Source organism: Cyprinus carpio, chromosome A5 (genome assembly GCF_018340385.1).
Source record: "Cyprinus carpio isolate SPL01 chromosome A5, ASM1834038v1, whole genome shotgun sequence".
Lineage (NCBI taxonomy): Eukaryota > Metazoa > Chordata > Actinopteri > Cypriniformes > Cyprinidae > Cyprinus > Cyprinus carpio.
The window spans coordinates 3,947,052-3,966,077 of NC_056576.1; the positions used below are offsets into that span (position 1 = coordinate 3,947,052).

The 19,026-nt window shown below is 39.0% G+C and overlaps 1 protein-coding gene across 1 annotated transcript; it reads left to right on the forward strand.

The window, feature by feature from the left end:
* Positions 1-786: 786 nt before the first annotated feature.
* Positions 787-13,400, forward strand: LOC109078942 (cytosolic phospholipase A2 gamma-like). The gene is made up of 13 exons (XM_042757239.1): positions 787-879; positions 1,152-1,177; positions 3,424-3,535; positions 3,629-3,771; positions 3,856-4,054; positions 7,049-7,157; positions 7,241-7,381; positions 8,454-8,579; positions 8,802-8,902; positions 9,590-9,668; positions 9,750-9,904; positions 12,720-12,882; positions 12,960-13,400. The coding sequence occupies exons 2-13, from the start codon at positions 1,152-1,154 to the stop codon at positions 13,124-13,126; spliced, it is 1,521 nt and encodes a 506-aa protein (XP_042613173.1). The 5' UTR covers positions 787-879; the 3' UTR covers positions 13,127-13,400.
* Positions 13,401-19,026: the final 5,626 nt, after the last annotated feature.

Below are 19,026 nucleotides of genomic sequence, written 5' to 3' on the forward strand. Positions count from 1 at the left end.
AATGCAACTGACATGTTTCCAAGTCCAGAAACATAGCAAGGAGACCTGTGAATGAAACCATGTGACATCAGTGACAAGAAAAAAAAATAAAGACTTTATTCAACAATTTGTCTCCTCTGCATCACCCTGGTGACATTTTTGAGAATATCCGCTGGATGTATGCTGGTCTGTGTCAGCTGCGTCACGCCGGATCTGTTTCCTACATTGTTGTGATTTGATCTTAATGGAAACAACGTATCGGTGTGTCGCACCGACACTTCAATTTCAATTTCTCTGAATTATTTTTTTTTCTCTTTGTGCACAAAAAGTAGCTTAGTATAATTGTGGATGAACCACTGATGTCACATGGATTATTTTACAGATCTCCTTGTTAGTTTTTCTGGACATTTCTGAACATTTCAGTTGCGTTGCTGACTATGCAAGGTCAGACAGCTCTCAGATTCCACCACAAATATCTTAATTTGTGTTCTGAAAATTAGGCCAGAATAATGCCAGAATTTAAATTTTTGGGTGAACTAACCCGTTTAATGTGATCTGAAGACAAAAGCTGAAATATGTTAAATCAAAATTAAACTGTGGGCCATAAAAGTTATTATTCTGTAAATTATAATGTACAGTCATGACTCTTAGATAAACACAATCATGGATAAAATGCTATTTAATCTGTGCAAGTCTAATGTGCAACAATTCACAACAAGTCCCCACATGATTTTTCACTCCTCCCATCGTCCTGTTATCAGATTTCTGTTTTTCATTCATGTTCATCCCCTCCACCCCCCATGATGATCGAGAGTCTATAAAAGATGTAACGTCTGATTTGAGAGACAAACTGCTGTTGTTATCATTTAACACAGTTTTTTACAAGACTACACAAAAACGGTGAGTATATGTTTTAAAGCTTTTATAAAAGAGCAACTAAAAAGCTTAATGTCATTTTATTTAGAGTGACGACAATAATATGAATTAATTTAATTCTAATTAAAACTTGGCCAATACCAATTACCTGCAAGCTAAAGACTATACTAAAAAAGTTGCCTAATAATTGACATTTGGAGTATGACTTGTGTAACTCTTTAAGAGTTTATAAAAGATTTTCCCTAATAATATTTGAATGATAGATTTTAACTTCAGTGTTAACTGTTGTTTTACAGATGAGTGCATCCAAACTTCAGGAAAGGTTTGTAACCCTGCTCAGATTTCTAGTACGATGGAAGCTGTGCACTTTATTATATATAAATACTGCCCTGCATAACCTACATAATGTCTATTACAAACTCGATCGCTCTGTTAATGACTTCAAAATAAACTTTAGTTAATTGTATTCAAATCTAACATCAAAAATATATTAAATAGCACAAGGTCATAACCAGGGGTGGATTTAGTGAATTGGGGGCCCAAGGCAAAATATGGAATTGGGGCCCCTACATTTGCACACATTTACCTGGATCAACCTTGAAGTTCCTTTTTTTGTTATTGTTGTGATGCTTGCTGCTGCACAATGGTGCCTCATAGTTGTGTCCAATGTTTCTACATTTTTCATGTGCATGTTATGATGGCTTCCTTTCATGTTGTAGTCCACGAAATAATAATAATAATAATAATAATTCCTTACATTTTATAAAGCACTTTTCTAAGCACTCAAAGCACTTTACATTGTCAGGGGGTATCTCCTCATCCACCACCGGATGTAGCCATTGATTTACAGTTTAGATGCAGGTTTTCACAAATAAATAAATAAATAAATAAATATTAAAATAATAAACCTCACAACTGAGCCTTTAAACCAGAAAAGGGATGAGTCATAAGTATAAATTATTCTATTAATTTAAAACGGGGTTATGTATGTGGATTTTCGTGCACATTCAGATTTTACTGAGTTACAGTAGATGTGTTCCTAGGTCAATATATTTTGTTGACCTTGAAACAACATTATTATCTAAAAATGTAGTCTTGACCATATCCCTACACCTAAACCTAACCTTAACCATTAGTATTCCCTAATATCTGAGGAAATGATAGATGAATGACACTAATGTACAAGCAACAAACACTGATTGTAAGCCTAAACTTCACAAAAACTATAAACTGGTTCTGATGAATGACACTAATGATCACAATGTTGTTCAAAAGTAAACAAAGATATTGATCCAGGAACATGTCATACTTGGTAAAATCAGGTTCTGCAGATTTTCGCATTGGTCTGAACAAAAACTGCAAACTGGATTATTGAAAATGCACATTCATTCTCTGCCAGTAGGAGGTGCTTTTTGGAATGTCAAAAAATATAGTGGTTTCCCCCGGTAACACAGCAGTGCTAGGCTCATAAAGGCTACTTTATCAGATCAAATGAAAATGCCATCAGAACTTTTTGAAGACAGTCGGTTCCCTTCAGAGATTCATTCATATAAAAACTTGAATTAGTGAGAATGAGAAAAGTGTGATAAATATAGCCTATATTGCGAGGAAAGTCCACTGATGAGTTAAGCCTGTGTGCATGGCTGTCTAATTCTAAACTTTAAAATAGCCTACATTTATTTTTAGTTATTTTGACTATTAATAAAAAAATTATGAAAAGGAAAGTATACATTTACATACCTAAGGATTATATCAACCACAAAAGTAACTGCTCATGCGTCCTCTAATTGGGTCCTTCTCATAAATGAGCAGCATTTGAAACAATAAACATTTAATACACACTGTTGCTCAGTATTTAATTACAGCTTCAGATGCATGATATTTTCATTTAATACAAGCAGGAAACACAAGAAGCACATTCAAACGCAGACACGCAGGAGGTTGCCATCATAATTAATACCTAAACAGCAATTGCTCGCATGTCCGCGCTTAATGAGCATCCCGTAGGCCTACTGTATATGAAAACCATTTCATCTGCCACTGAATAAAATTTAAAAGGTAATTATGAATTTTTATCTCACAGTTCTGAGTTTTTTCTCAGATTTTTTTCTCTAATGTGATTTTGGGATTGCAAGGTATAAATTCGCAACTGTGAGAAATAAAGTTAAAATAGTGATTTTACATCTTTTATGAGTTTATATCTTTATATCTATTGTGAGATATAAATTCGCAAATCTGACTTTTTTTCTCAAATTTTGACCTTTTTATCTTGCAATTGTGAGTTTATATCTTGCAATTCTGACTTATTTTCTCAGAATTGTGAGATATAAAATCGTTTTTGTGAGATATAATGTCCACTTCTGAGGGAATAAAAACTGACTGTTTTCTTACAATTGCATAAATGTGAGATAGACAGGTAAAAAGTCACAATTACCTTTTTTTCAAATGTTTTTTTTTTTTTCTTTCCATTATTAAGGGGGATTTGCCCCCCTCAATCTGGTGGTTGTGGCCCTAAAATAGTAAGTGATATTAAATTCAGCACTTATCTGTTTATCTGTCTTTATGCAGTGGTGAGGTGAGAATTGCACACTCTCTACATATGAATGAGGAGGAGTTTGTAGCCAGAAGGAGAGAAACTGTTTTTCAAAGCATGCAGAAACTCAAGATACACTGCAGTAAGGTAAAACCTCTTATACTTTATATTTCTGCCTGCTATTGTTTTCTACAATTACCTACAAATGTTTCTGTAGCTGATCAAGGATGTGCATTTCAGGATGAAGTGCCAAACATTGCATTACTGGGTTCTGGAGGAGGACAAAGAGCCATGGTGGGTTTGCTGGGATCCCTGGTTCAGCTTGATAAAGCGGGTCTTCTGGACTGTGTCCTTTATCTGAGCGGAGTCTCTGGATCCACCTGGTATGAACCCTGAGAAATAACAAACACACAGAGATTGAATTGGGTTGAATGTCAAAAATGAGAGCAGTATGTTCTTCTCTGAAGGTGCATGGCCTCCTTATACAAAGAACCAGACTGGTCCACTAAACTAGAGACTGTGAAGGACCAAATCATTGAGAGACTCAGCGGACCAGGAGTCAGCTGGGGAGACGCATTTGCCAAACTGAAGAAGTATCACAAGAAAGACTTTTTCAGCTTGACTGACGTCTGGGCAGCGATCGCCATCACAACATATGTGAAAGAGGTCTGTAAATATTCACAACACAACCCTGCATGATATACAGTAATTACAGTCTTAAAGTGCTGTATTTTTAATAGATTGTTGATCATGGAATGCTGAGGAACTTGAAACACATATAAACACAAGTAAAATTGATTTGTTTAACCCAAGCTAAAGAGTAATAATGTGCATTTGATCAGATATAACTGCAGTACAAGATTATGAGATGCATTATTTGAATGCTTGGCCCAAAAAGATAGTTTTTTTAATCTAGATTTAAATAGAGAAAGTGTGTCTGAACCCCAAACATTATCAGGAAGGCTATTCCAGAGTTTGGGAGCAAAATGAGAAAAAGCTCTACCTCCTTTAGTGAACTTTGCTATCCTAGGTACTACCAAAAGTCCAGCGTTTTGTGACTTTAGGGAGCGTGATGGGTTGTAGCATGGTAGAAGACTAGGTTAGGTACGCAGGAGCTAAACCATTAAGGGCCTTATAAGTAAGTAATAATAATTTGTAACTGATACGAAACTTAATAGGTAGCCAGTGCAGAGACTGTAAAATTGGGGTAATATGATCATATTTTCTTGACCTGGACTCTAGCCGCTGCATTTTGGACTACCTGTAGCAGTGCATTACAATAGTCCAGTCTAGAGGTCATGAATGCATGAACTAGCTTTTCTGCATCAGAAACAGGTAACATGTTTCGTAGCTTGGCAATGTTTCTAAGATGGAAGAATGCTGTTTTTGTAACATGGGAAATATGATTTTCAAAAGACAAGTTGCTGTCTAATATTACACCCATATTTTTGACAGTAGAGGAAGTAACAGTACAGCCGTCTAGTTGCAAATTGCAATCCAAGAGATTCTGTGTACTTTTGTACGTTTTTTGTACGTCTTATCTCACTAATGTACAAGCAACAAACACTGATTGTAAGCCTAAACTTCACAAAAACTATAAACTGGTTCTAAATTTGGAAGTTTCATCTGGTCTTGTTGAGATATATAGTTGAGTATCATCAGCATAACAGTGGAAACTAATCCCGTATTTTCTTATGATATTACCAAGGGGCAACATGTATATTGAAAATAGCAGAAAACCTAGGACAGAGCCTTGTGGCACTCCATATTTTACTGGTGATAATTAAGATGACTCTCCATTTAATGTTGTAGCGATAGGACAGGTAGGATCCAAACCATCTTAAAGCATGCCCTTGAATACCTGCATAGTAATCTATCTATGAGTATGTCGTGATCCATGGTGTCGAACGCAGCACTTAGATCAAGTAAAACTAGCAATGATATGCAGCCTTGGTCTGACGCAAGAAGCAAGTAATTTGTAATTTTAACAAGTGCAGTTTCTGTGCTTTGGTGGGGCCTGAAACCCGATTGAAATTCTTCTTTATGAAATAAACAGAAGATTTAAAATGGTTCTATAATTTGCCAGTTCACTCGGATCTAGTTGTGGTTTCTTAATAAGAGGCTTATAATAACCGTAATTATTAACTATTAATTAATAAACTATTAATTATTAATTAATAAACCGTAATTCCATATGAGCATAGGCCTATTTAATGCACTTCATGTTGTTAGTTACAATAAATTAAATATATTTTCTTTTCCTTTGTATTTTTTTTAATATCAATATGGTACAAGATCATCTTATTTAAATCAACAAGTTAGATCAAAGGTAATCTAAAAGTAATCAAAAGTTTTCCTAAAATGTGTAATGTAATTACGTTACTAGCTACAATTTTATCATGTAATGTAGAATCAGTAACAAACTACAATTTGTAAGTAATCTAGCCAGCTCTGCTTGTAAACATGATTTTTCTGACAGGAATTAAATACAAGCCCAGAGTTTTCAAGTTGGGGGAGTGTGGAGAAACATCTGTATTAATGGTAAATTTATAAAAAATAATTAAACTATTTTTTTTTTTTTTTTTTTTATTTTTTAAATTGGTTGTAAGATTAGTTTCGTTAACATATTACAGATTAACAGATTACATACATTACCTTTAGAAATTTAATAAAAACATAAAAAACACTGTTCGTATAACTGTAATGCGGAGTTTGGGTTTTGTTTGTGTTTCTTGTTCATTGCTTTCGTGTCTTTTATTTTGGAGTTTAGTCTTGGTCCTTGTTCTGTCATGTGATTCCCTTGTCTGTGTGTTATGTTCTGATTGGTTCCTTGGTTCATGTGTCATGTTCTGATTGTTTGTTTTAGTCATGTGTCTTGTGCTTATTGGTTTATGGTCTTGTCATGTGGTTCTCAGTTCTGTTTGTTCATTGGTTGGTTTGTGTCATGTTACCCTAATTGTTTGCCATAAGTAGCCATGTCATTGCCTTTGTTCCTTGTTGTGTATTAATGTTGTAACCCGCTGTCGATGAGTCAAGTCTGTTCTCGTCAAGTCTTTGTTTGGATCACTCTGTAAATAAACTGCACTTGGGTTCTCACTACCCTCACCTTCAGTGGACTCATTACAATAACTTACCGACTTGTAAATACAAACTTCCCAGAAAGACTTGAAACCATCTGAACTCGAGGCAGAGTTGATCAACTCTGACCTCGGTGAAGAGAGACGCATCATTTGGTGTCACTTCAGTGGTGGCTACCCTATGTCAAAATTAAAAACAGACTTTAACATTAGACTTTACATTCATTTAACTTGTTTATATAGGTAGAAAACATTTATATTACTTAGTCCTCATTTGCTCAACATGTGAACATGATGTGTAATCAACTGGAACCCGGTTAACCAATGCAGACTGAAAAACCCCAAGACTTGCTGTTTTGGATTCTGACCCCGTTGTCTATCCATAAGTATTTAGCCCTTGACAAAGTCACTCAGACCCTTTTTGCTTGTCCATTTTTTTCCTGTTTCCAAAAATTCAAAAACTGAATGTGTCCCAAAGCCTTTTCTTTATGATGGTGTTAGCAGAAAAACTGCTAACAGTTTTGTTCATCTTCAGATGTTTCCACCAGTGAGATGAAAAATTAAAAATATATATTCTCTACAGATTGACGAACTCACACTCACAGATCAGTGGGACCATCTCAGTAAAGACCCGTTTCCCATCTACACAGTGATTGACAAGCAATGCAAAAAGGAGAAGGAGAAGGGAGGAGGTCTGTGTTGGTTTGTGTAAGAGAAAGAAGCAGTGTTATTGTGATCATATCAGCTGTTATATGGTGGTGTTTTCTGTCTGCAGACCCCTGGTTTGAGATCAGTCCACTTGAGGCTGGTTATTCTCTCACTGGAGCGTTTGTGGAAACATCCAGCTTCGGCAGCAAGTTTGAAAATGGCTCAAAGAAAAAACCTCAGGATGAAATGGACATGCTGTACCTGCAAGGTAACAAACTCTGTCACAAGAGAGTTCATTAATATTTGCGATATCAATGTACACTGAACTTATAATGTGTGTGTCAAAGCTGAGATGCAAACAACATTACAATTAGAAATGTTAAAAATAATTTAAAGCAGTTTTAACAGCATATTGGTTTTTTTTTCAACATAAAACTTCTCAATAAACAGTGATGTAAATAAAAGATAATTTATGCTGAACAATTTAAGAGCTCAAATTTGACAAACCATCCATTAAGACTTCTATTATAGCCATTTTTTTTTTAATTATGTTTTTGTTTCATTTATTGTAAACACTTTTAAATGTATTTTCTACAGCTCTGTGTGGCAGCGCTTTAGCTGATCGAGGCGAGAACTTTAAATTCCTCTGGGAAATAATAAAAGGTGAAGCTGCATTTGAAGATTCAGTTCTGCCTAAAGTTAACAGTCATTTCATTATCATGTGAACTCTGACTGTATTGGATTTTCCCCCCAGGTCTCTTTGAAGATTTAACACCTGTAATAGAATCGGACACGTTTGAGGAAATGAGGAAAGGTACCGTATTCTTTGTATTTCAGCATTTATTTGTAGATAAGTTTTATCTTTTGTGTCTACTGATATTTTCATGCTTCCAGCAGAGAAATGAAATGTCAAAGTGAAAAATAAAAGATGAGCTATAATGAGGATAATCTTCATTCCGGTTTTAAAGACCAATAGTTATTTCTGTAGCACTTGCTAGGTATAAACATATTGTAACAATTTAAACTAACATTCTATTTTCTAAAGCATTTATTAATCTAAAGCTGTATACATTTACTTTTACATTAAAAACAAAAATATTAATATGCAAATAACTGACCTGAGCTAACAAAGATCTGCTGTTTTTAGCTGCTACATCAACAAAGATTAATAAATGCTGTAAAGTGTTACCAAACACAAAAAGATTTTTGTGTGTATGTTTGCTTACTCTTGTAGGAAACTCCTGATATCTGAACATTATGATTTTGGGGGTGTAAAGCACTTACATTCAAGACATTCTGCAGTGTGTTAATGTTTGTTTAATGTGTGTTTTCTTCAAAAGAACCAAAAGCCCCACCTGCATACAAGTGTTACCAGGTGCTCATAGATCTTGTGGAAGTGAATCTCGCTGTTTTAAATGGGAAAGATCCTTCTGCTCTTGTTCAGACCATCAAAACAACACTGGAAGGTGAGATTTTCCTAAAGTCTGCTAGAATTCATTTAGAGACGTCTAGTTTTTTTTTTTTTTTTTTTTAGCTAATTTGAGTCTCTACAGTGAAGTTAGTATGAACTTGTTTGATTTGCTCATGTCCCTGTGATGTTATGTTTAGGGCTGGGCCTTCATGCTTTTTTTTTAATATATACACTGTCAATTATAGACCTCAATAATGAATGTTTCCCTCATTTGCAGAGCTCGGTGGAGGCAAAAATCACCTGATTATCCCAGGGGAAAAATCTACTCTCGCTGAAAAACAAGCTGCAAAATTTGATGTGAAGAAATTCACTGAGCATGTAATAAAGGATTTGAGTTGTTTATTCAGTTCGGATTCTTTTGGTAAGTTGAATTGTCTGTACAACTGATTTGTAGTGTACTTCTTCTTTGATTTTCTACCCAGATTAATGCATAAACTGAGAAGTGCTTTAGATTCAATAAAGCTTCAAATTTTGCAACAAAACAGGTCTTAGCAGACTGATGCCACAGAATAAACCTTTGCTTTAGACAACCAATTAAGTACGATTATGGCCAAATAAATAAATAAAAATAATTAATGAAATAAAAATAATAATCAGGAATATTTAAAGGGGCAGTTCAACCAAAAATGAAAATCTGACTTTCATTTATCTTCTAAGCACAAATGAAGATCATTTTAATGAAAGCTGTGATATTTCTGTCCCTCCATTAAAAGTCCATTGACCCAAAAACTTCAAAGCACTCATAAAGAATAGTAAAAAAAAAAAAAAAAAAAAACACCACACATTTGTCTCAATTATCGTATTTTAATAATCAATGAAAGCCGCAATTGAAACTAAAATTTGATTATTCACAGAGCCCTACATTAAAGCATAAAGATTATGAAACATCAAAAATCATCTCCAAAGAATCATACAGTCAACTGAAAAACAATATACAGAATATAAAATATCAGAAATTAGGAACCATTTACTAAATTTAAGAACCACTGTGTATTTGTATTTCAGATCTTGTGTTTGAGCATTTGTAAATGCATGACTCAGTGGATCTGGGGCAGGAATTATAACTTCCTCCACAAAATGAAAAGTGAGAACAGACCTGCTATTAACTAGAAATTCAATGTGAATAATATAATATACAGACTCATTTCATGTTGTGCTCCCTCAGATGAAACAGTGCCTCCCGGTCTTCTGAAAAGTGAGACGAGAGACTATATAGACGCCGGACTACTGCTGAACTCACCCTACTTCTCAGTGCTGAGAGAAGAACGAGACATTGATCTTATCATTTCCCTGGATTTCAGTGAAGGGGATCCTTTCATGGTATTATACACATTTATAACACATACTCTAATAAAAGTTAAATGTTTAGTTCACTCCTCAGTGAAAACTCTGTGATTATTTACTCACCCACATCGTTCCAAGCCCACAAGACTTTGGTTCACCTCTGGAACACAAATGAAGACCATTTTAATGAAATCTGAGAAATTTTTATCCTTCCGTTGAAAGTCTGTTCACCCAAGCCTCTAAATAAATAGATCATAAAATAAATCCATATGAATCAAATTGTTAAATCAAAGTCACTTTACATGATGAACAAACTTATTTCCGCCAGTCTCTTTATACACATTTTGATGCATCAAAGTTTTGGGTGAACAGCAGGCCCTGGCTCCATGGGCCAAATAACAACTGATTGCAAAATTAGTGTGACATTCAATTTATCTCCAGATTTCAAGGAAGATAGTGCTCTTCAGCTGCTTGTTATTTAAAAACTAGAATGCATATAAGTCTTGCAGTTTAAGCATTCAAATGATTTTAAAGGGGTCATACGATGTTGCTAAAAAAGAACATTATTTGGTGTATTTGGTGTAATGAAATGTGTTAATGCGGTTTAAGGTTAAAAAACACATTATTTTCCACATACTGTACATTATTGTTTCTCCTCTATGCCCTGCCTTTCTGAAACACTTAGTTTTTTACAAAACTCATAGTTCTGAAAAACGAGGTGTGCTCTGATTTGACAGCTATCCAGTGCTTTGTGATTGGCTGGATTCCTCAAGCGTGTGACGGAAATGTTACGCCCCTTGCCATACTGTGATGCGTGTCCTGGTCAGAACACCGGCGCAACAACACAAAAACAATAAAACCCATTACAAAAGGGCCGTCTGTTGCATCCAGTAGGGACATAATTATGGATTGTAATGACTTATACTGTGTTTGAAACTGTCAGAAGAATCACTGTCAGAGAAACGACAAACAACAGGTGCTACTCTACACCAGCGGTTCTCAATCCCAGTCCTTGCGCCCCCCAGCTCTGCATATTTTGCACGTCTCTCTTTAACACAACTGATTCAGGTTAATCAGCTCGTTAGAAGTGAGCTCTGTGCATGAACTGTGTTCCCATTGACATGGTCCCTACACAGTGTTCATTGCTCCCTACTCCCTGAGCAGGGGATATCTGTTGAAGTTTTAATCAGCTCGTTAGATTTGTTCACGGATTTGCGCTGCGCAACGTCTTCACACACGGAAACAAGTGTGACATCATATATCTCTGTAAATAAATACAATTTAAATTCACGTATCGCATTTTATGTTGTTGACATCAAAAAATGGAATATATTTTCTTTTTCCTTGCTTTTTTATATAATATTGTAAGTTTAATAGTAAGTTTAAAACAAGTTTGATCAAGTAATCTTAAAGAATATATTAACAACCTAACAACCCTAGATTACGTTACTAACTACAGTTTTTTTGTCATGTAATCTGTAATCATTAATGGACTACAATTTGCAAGTAATCTACCCCACTCTATTTGCATCTTATCACACTTAAACAGATGTATTAACACAAAATTAAATCAAATTAGTTCCCAATTTGGTGAGTATCCTCATAAGCACAGCCTTAACTGTGTTAACATTATAAACATAAACAGCTGTGCAAAAAAAACTAGTAAGGGTGTCAGATCAGTGCATTTGGTCTTAAAGTGACAGCAACTTTATATCCCTGTTCTGTCTTGTGTCTTTAAAGGGTTACTCCACCCCAAAATGAAAATTTTGTCACTTACTTTTTAATCACTTACCCCCATGTCGTTCCAAACAGGTAAAAGCTTTGTTCGTCTTCGGAACACAATTTAAAATATTTTGGACGAAAACCAGGAGGCTTGAGACTCTCCCATAGACTATCCCTGTGTACTGCTCAGATTTTACAAAATGGTGCTACACTGATTTGGAGAGACACAGAGAGAGATTTTGAGTACAAAAAGTATTCTCATCGCTTCATAACGTTATGGTTGAATCACTGATGGCAGATGGACCATTCTGACAATGCTTTTCATACTTTGCTGGACCCTGACTTTGTTATTTATTTGGCAGTCTATGGGACAGTCTCAAGCCTCCCGGTTTTCATCCAGAATATCTTAAATTGTGTTCCGAAGACGAACAGCGCTTTTTACCGGTTTGGAACGACATGGAAGTAAGTGATTAATGAAAAAAAAAAAAATAATAATTGGTAGGGAGTATCCCTTTAACGTCAATTAAAAACAAAAGAAAAAACTGCTCAAATCTGTACTTGACTGAAATTCTTCAGCTTTAATAAGGGTAAATCAATATTTAATTTACACATTATAGGATTTGTACCTGAATACTACTGATATCTGACAGATACCATGTCTGCAGAGAAAGAGACCCCAAACTTGATAGGCCTAGAATACAATATCATGACACCAGTACTGTTGGATCTAGCTGCAAAAAGTTAAAGCACTCATTACTTTTGTATATTGAATTTATTTGTGCTATTGCTTGTTTTACTAATGACTCGTTACTTGTATTTGATGTTATTAAAATACTTTTAAAAAAATAATATATAAAAAAAAAAAAATTATGGTGGGGCCAGTGAAAACATTGACAGATAATTACCAATACTGTAAACGGATAAAAAGCAAGTAAAAAATCTAATTAAACTCAAGTGCATCTGCTTTAATTTAAACAATATTTACCTAGAGAGCCTGGAGAGAGAGCATCCGCTAGCATTTCTATTCATCTCAACCTGACAATTTCAGTAAATAATAAATTGAAACTTCAAATGAAATGTTTTTCTAGCCCTTTTAATAAAGTGATACTGCTATGCTATTATATTGCAGACAGTGAAAAAAACTCAAAAACTGTGTGAAGAACTAAACACACCTTTCCCTGAAGTCATTCTCAGAGAAAAGGCAAAGAACCCGAAGGACTTCTATGTGTTCAAAGGCAAAAACGCTGCAACCGTGATTCACATGCCTCTGTTTAATGTGGTCAACTGTGGAGGCAAGTTCAGATTGTCTAATTCAATAAAACTGAAACATTGGCTATGTTCTCATTTAAGTGTTTTACTCTTTCCTCAGATAATATTGAGGCTTGGAGGAACAAATATGATACCATTCAAGGTTCTTACAGTCGTAAGAAGATCACTGATCTTATGGACATTGCTGGAAAAAAAAACATCTCAAACAACAGAGAGAAACTGCTGGAGCAGATTCAAGCAGTCATTGACCAAAAAAGACACAAATGATGACAATCTGAATACCAGTGGCATGAGCACTCTGAAATTACTTAAAAGACAAATTTTTAAGGTTAAATAAACATGACTTATACCATTAAAATAATGTATAAAAAAACTAACTATAAACTTATGCTCTGTTTATTAAAATAGAAGATAAATTTCATGATAGAGCATTTATACATTTATTCCAAAAATAGTAACTAAAAGAACTGTATGAAAAGTTATAGTAATGCACATTTTATTTGTTAACCGATGTTAAGCTGTTAATTTTAATGGTCAATTTATTTTTTGGACTACATACCTTTATTTCACCAAGCTGATAGGATTTCTCAATAAAAACACCCATACAGATGATGTTTTCTAGTAATTTAAAGTCTGAATGTGATGTAACTGTAACATTTAGTCCACTGAAGGTGAGTTGAAGTGAGAACCCAAGTGCAGTTTAACAAAGACAAAACATAATCCAAAAAGACTTGATTTGAACAGGCATGACTTGGCAGTACCAGATTAGACACACCAACAGCGGGTTACAGCATTAAAGCTAGACAAAGAACAAAGGCAACATGAGGGATATTTATTTCAAACAATGAGCAGAAGTAATCCAGGGGGCAGGATGGAGGGTCAGGCCCGTGAAGGGGTATAGGACCTGAATCAAGACGTGGACCGTGGAACGATGGCAGACAGTGATACAATGCTGGGGGGCAGCTGTGGCCTAATGGTTAGAGATTTGGACTTGTAACCCAAGGGTCGCTGGTTCGAGTCTCGGTGCTGGCAGGAGTTGTAGGTGGGAGGGAGTGAATGAACAGCGCTCTCTCCCCCCCTCAATACCCATGGCTGAAGTGCCCTTGAGCAAGGCATTGAACCCCCGGGTTGTTACCCGGGCGCTGGATCTGTAGCTGCCCACTTCTCCTCCGGGTGTGTGTTCACAGTGTGTTCACTTCTCACTGCTGTGTGTGTGTGCACTTGGATGGGTTAAATGCAGAGCACCAGTTCCGAGTATGGGTTCCCATACTTGGCAAATGTCACGACTTTCACTTTCACTTCACTTTGGATCAGATCCAGAGAAGCGTGGAGCCAGCAGAGCAGGACGGCCAAGTGGTGCAGGTAGAGCAGGAATCCATGAGGGAGCACAGACATGGACCACTTCTCTGTGACAGAACAGGCAGAGAGTTTCTGAGTAGCCACCATAGCCACGACATGGCAGGCAGAATGTTCATAGACAGCATCTTTGGTCATGAAAGAACAGTCTATGAGTTTATGAATGGCCTCCATGGCCATGACAGGACAGGACAGACAAAGAGTTCAGAAGTGGACACCACCACCTCAGGAGGTTCTGCAGCTGAAGCTACTGTACCACTTTTGGAGGCACTGAATTGGATTCAGAGACAGGAGAGGCCTTTGGAGCAGACTCGTGGATAGGAGAGGCCTCTGAGACAGACTCATAAACAGGAGAGGCCTCAGGAGCAGATTCATGGACAGGAGAGGCCTCTTGAGTGCAATGTGTAGCCCACATGCTGAAAATGGTGACCGCCATTACAGGAAGGGCAGTAGAGGGTGGCAGGACCTCTAAGATGGCGGGGCTTGAGAGCACTGACGTCATGGGAATGGCATCTTGTGACGAGACTCAGGTGTGGCGGCCATCTCGGCCGGGGACTCAAGCATGGCAGCCATCTTGGCCGGGGACTCAGGCATGGCGTGAGCAGACTAAAGAAAATGGCGGCCATGATGGGATGAGGCTCTGAAATGGTGGCCAGGTCGTGACGAGACTCTGGACAATCAGCTGCGATGTCACAAGACTCTCATGATCAGTTGAGATGTGACGAGACTCTAGAAGGGCGGCCATTTTGCGAAGAGACTCTTGTGTGGTGGCCATCTTCCGAAGAAGCTCTTGTTGAGAAGAATGAGAAGTTCTTCTCCATGTTGAGAAGAATCTCTTAAGTGGCTGGCATGACATGAGCAAGCTCTGGCTTGGCAGACGTGAGTTAGAGTGAGCTAGAGTTCTTACTAGAACCAGGAAGTATGATCATATTAGCCCAGTCCTGTCAACACTGCACTGGCTCCCTATCAAACATTGTATAGATTTTAAAATCTTGCTTATTACTTATAAAGCCCTGAATGGTTTAGCACCTCAGTATTTGAACGAGCTCTTGTTACATTATAGTCCTCTACATCCGCTGCGTTCTCAAAACTCAGGCAATTTGATAATACCTAGAATATGAAAGTCAACTGCGGGCGGCAGATCCTTTTCCTATTTAGCGCCTAAACTCTGGAATAACCTACCTAACATTGTTCGGGAGGCAGACACACTCTTAGAGTTTAAATCTAGATTAAAGACCCATCTCTTTAACCTGGCTTACACATAACACACTAATATGCTTCTAATATCCAAATCCATTAAAGGATTTTAAGGCTGCATTAATCAGGTAAACCGGAAACAGGAACACTACCCATAACACCTGATGTACTTGCTACATCGTTAGAAGAATGGCATCTACGCTAATATTAGTCTGTTTCTCTCTTATTCCGAGGTCACCGTAGCCACCAGATCCAGTCTGTTCCCAAGTCAGAGGGTCACTGCAGTCACCCGGATCCAGTACGTATCCAGATCAGATGGTGGATCAGCACTTAGAGCGGACCTCTACAGCCCTGAAAGACAGCGGAGACCAGGACAACTAGAGCCCCAGAGACAGATCCCCTGTAAAGACCTTGTCTCATACGACCAAGACGGGAAAAGACCACAGGAAACAGATGATTCTTCTATACAATCTGACTCTGCTGCAGTCTGGAATTGAACTGCTGGTTTTGTCTGGTCAGAGGAGAACTGGCCCCGACTGAGCCTGGTTTCTCCCAAGGTTTTTTTCTCCATTCTGTCACTGATGGAGTTTTGGTTCCTTGCCGCTGTCGCCTCTGGCTTGCTTAGTAGGGGTCACTTCATTTACAGCAATATCGTTGATTGCAGATGATTGCACAGATACTATTTAAACTGAACTGAGCTGCATGATGACATCACTGAATTCAATGATGAACTGCCTTTAACTTGTCATTTTGCATTGTTGACACACTGTTTTCCTAATTAATGTTGTTCAGTTGCTTTGACACAATCTGTTTTGTTTAAAGCGGTATGTAAATAAAGGTGACACACTGTTTTCCTAATTAATGTTGTTCAGTTGCTTTCACACAAACTGTTTTGTTTAAAGCGGTATTTAGACATGACTTTATCAGACTTTAACATGGTGGACATGACATGAGTAGACTTTGACTTAACTGGCATGAGGTGAGCAGGTTCTTGCTTGACAAGCATAATGTGAGCAGGCTCTGGAGTAACGGACATGAAGTTAGCAAGCCCTGTCTTAGCAGACATGATGTTAACAGATACAGGCTGAACAGGCATGTTGTGAGCAGGCTTTCACTGTTCACGCATGATGTGAACCACCCCAGATATGACGGTTGGGGTGTGAAGATGATCTTGTTTGGTGGATACTGTAGAAGAGTGGCATTCCTCATCCGTGATCTCCACAGTAAAATCAGAGCCACTCATCCTTAAAGCAAAGTTAATGAGTCCAGTGAGGGGTCTAATGTGGCATTAAATGGGAAATTTCTCCAGTTAATTCATACCGAAAAATATATTTGAGGGCAATGTCATTAAAGTTCATCTGATAGCACAGGTCAAAAAATTCCTCAAAATAATCCTCTATGGATCTGTTAAATTGGCGTAGTCCAAGGAGGGCAGAGGGTGTCTGCTGCACCCAGAAGTCAGAAGTCAGTTCGTCTGTACTCCTGACTGGTATCTAGCGTGGAGGCCCTTAAGAACAAAAATATATGTGAAATATACTGCAACATATAATGCGATATATTACATAATACATTTCCATATATTGGAAACTAGTACTTATATTTTTCAATATACAGCAATATATGCATTGACAATATAATGCTATGTATTGATACATACAAATATATTTAGAAATGAAGAAATATTCATTGTTTGATTCTTTATTTAGTATACAGTATACACACATTCACTAAATGAGGTAAAGCAGATTTCTAATTGAAGCATGCTTTGCTTCTGGCTGCCAGAGGAGAGTAAAAATAAAGTAAAGTGTTATTTCACGTTTTTGCTCAATATCAATATGGGAGAGATCTGTTAGTGTTTAATTTTGTAATTGAAATGTAAAAGGGTTTCTCTGGTGTGTGCAAGTTTGTACCATTGTGCAGAGGGTTAGAGCCTGTGTTTAGGATGACTGGACAAATATCATTAGATTATACATTACTTAATTAAAATAAATAAATAATGGTTTCAAAAACATCACCGGGTGTTCCTCACCGTCGTGGCCCTGCGAGAGGACGGCTCCCAACCCGCTGTCTGACGCATCAGTCTGCAGCAGGAAGGGGCGGTTGAAGTCGGGGGCACGGAGGACCGGTTCCGTGGTGAGGGCCGCCTTGATCGGTGGAACGCTGCTTCCGTCTCGGAGGTCCACGAGACCTTCTCCGGCTGCCCTTTCCTGGTCAGGTCTGTCAGGGGAGAAGCTAAGGAGGAGAAGTTAGGGATAAAGCAGTGGTAATACCCCGCCAACCCCAAAAAGGCCCGCACCTGTGTTTTGGAGGTGGGCCGCGGCGCGGAGAGGATAGCTGCCACCTTCTTCTCTTGAGGTCTGATGAGGCCCCGGCCCACCTGGTACCCCAAGTATTTAGCTTCGGCAAGGGCCAGATGACACTTCCGGGGGTTGGCGGTCAGGCCAGCCCGGCGTAGTTCCGTCAGCACCCTCCGCAGCAGCTCCAGATGGCCCTCCCAGGTCTCCGAGTGAATTACGACATCATCAAGGTAGGCCACAGCGTAGGCCTGGTGCGGCCGGAGGAGGACGTCCATCAGCCGTTGGAAGGTGGCCGGGGCCCCGTGTAGGCCGAAGGGAAGGAAACGGTACTGCCAGTGGCCCTTGGGGTAGAAAAGGCCGTTTTCGGTTTTGCCTGATCCGTCAAGGGGACCTGCCAGTAGCCCTTTGTAAGGTCGAGAGTGGAGATGAACCGGGCCCTTCCCAATCGGTCTAGTAACTCATCGACACGGGGCATGGGGTAACAGTCGAACTCGGAGACCTCGTTCAGGCGGCGGAAGTCATTACAGAAGCGGAGGGTGCCATCAGGCTTCGGAACCATGACCGATGGGGCTGGACCTTGGGCTGCGTGATGGTTCAATTACCCCTAAACCTCAGCATCTCCTGTACCTCCTCCTCGATGGCGTGTCACCGAGCCTCCGGGACACGGTAGGGCTGCTGCCGGACGGTGGTCCCTGGTGGTGGGTGGGCCAAGACATGGGTCCGCCCAGGCTGGGGGAGAAGACATCCGGAAACTGCACCAGGTGCTGCAGCTCCGACTTCTGGGCAGCCGGAGAGTTTGGGGGTCACGGGAGTCGAGCTGGTGTAGGCGGAGAGCTGGGGCCCGGTCCCGACCCAGCGCTTCAGCAGATTAATATGGTACAGTTGCTCCGCCCTCCTTCTCCTGGCTGCCGTACACAGTACGTAACGGGGCGACCTTTTCCGTAAAGGGTGTAGGGACCCTGCCAGGTGGCCAAGAACTGCAGGCGGCCCGTGGGCACCAGCACCAGGACGTGGTCTCCTCGCTGGAAACTCCCGTGGTTGGGCCGCCCGGTTATAATGCCGTTGCTGCGCCCTGACGAGGTGTTCCCGGACGATGGGCATTACTTTGTCGATCCGTTCCCTTATCTCACGCACGTGTTCGATGGTGGTCCTGTGTATCGCCGGCTGTTGTTCCCAGGCCTCTCGGGCAACGTCGAGCAGACCTCGGGGCTGTCGGCCGAAGAGCAGTTCAAACGGGGTGAAGCCCGTGGAGGCCTGAGGGATCTCTCGAATGCCGAAGAGCACGTAGGGGAGCATCTGGTCCCAGTCCCGTTTGTC

Coding starts and splice junctions, on each gene's coding strand:
- LOC109078942 (XM_042757239.1), top strand. CDS start 1,152: ATGAGTGCATCCAAACTTCAGGAAAG. Junction 9,669..9,749: donor CTTCCTCCACAAAATGAAAA/GTGAGAACAGAC, acceptor GTGCTCCCTCAG/ATGAAACAGTGCCTCCCGGT. Junction 12,883..12,959: donor TAATGTGGTCAACTGTGGAG/GCAAGTTCAGAT, acceptor CTCTTTCCTCAG/ATAATATTGAGGCTTGGAGG.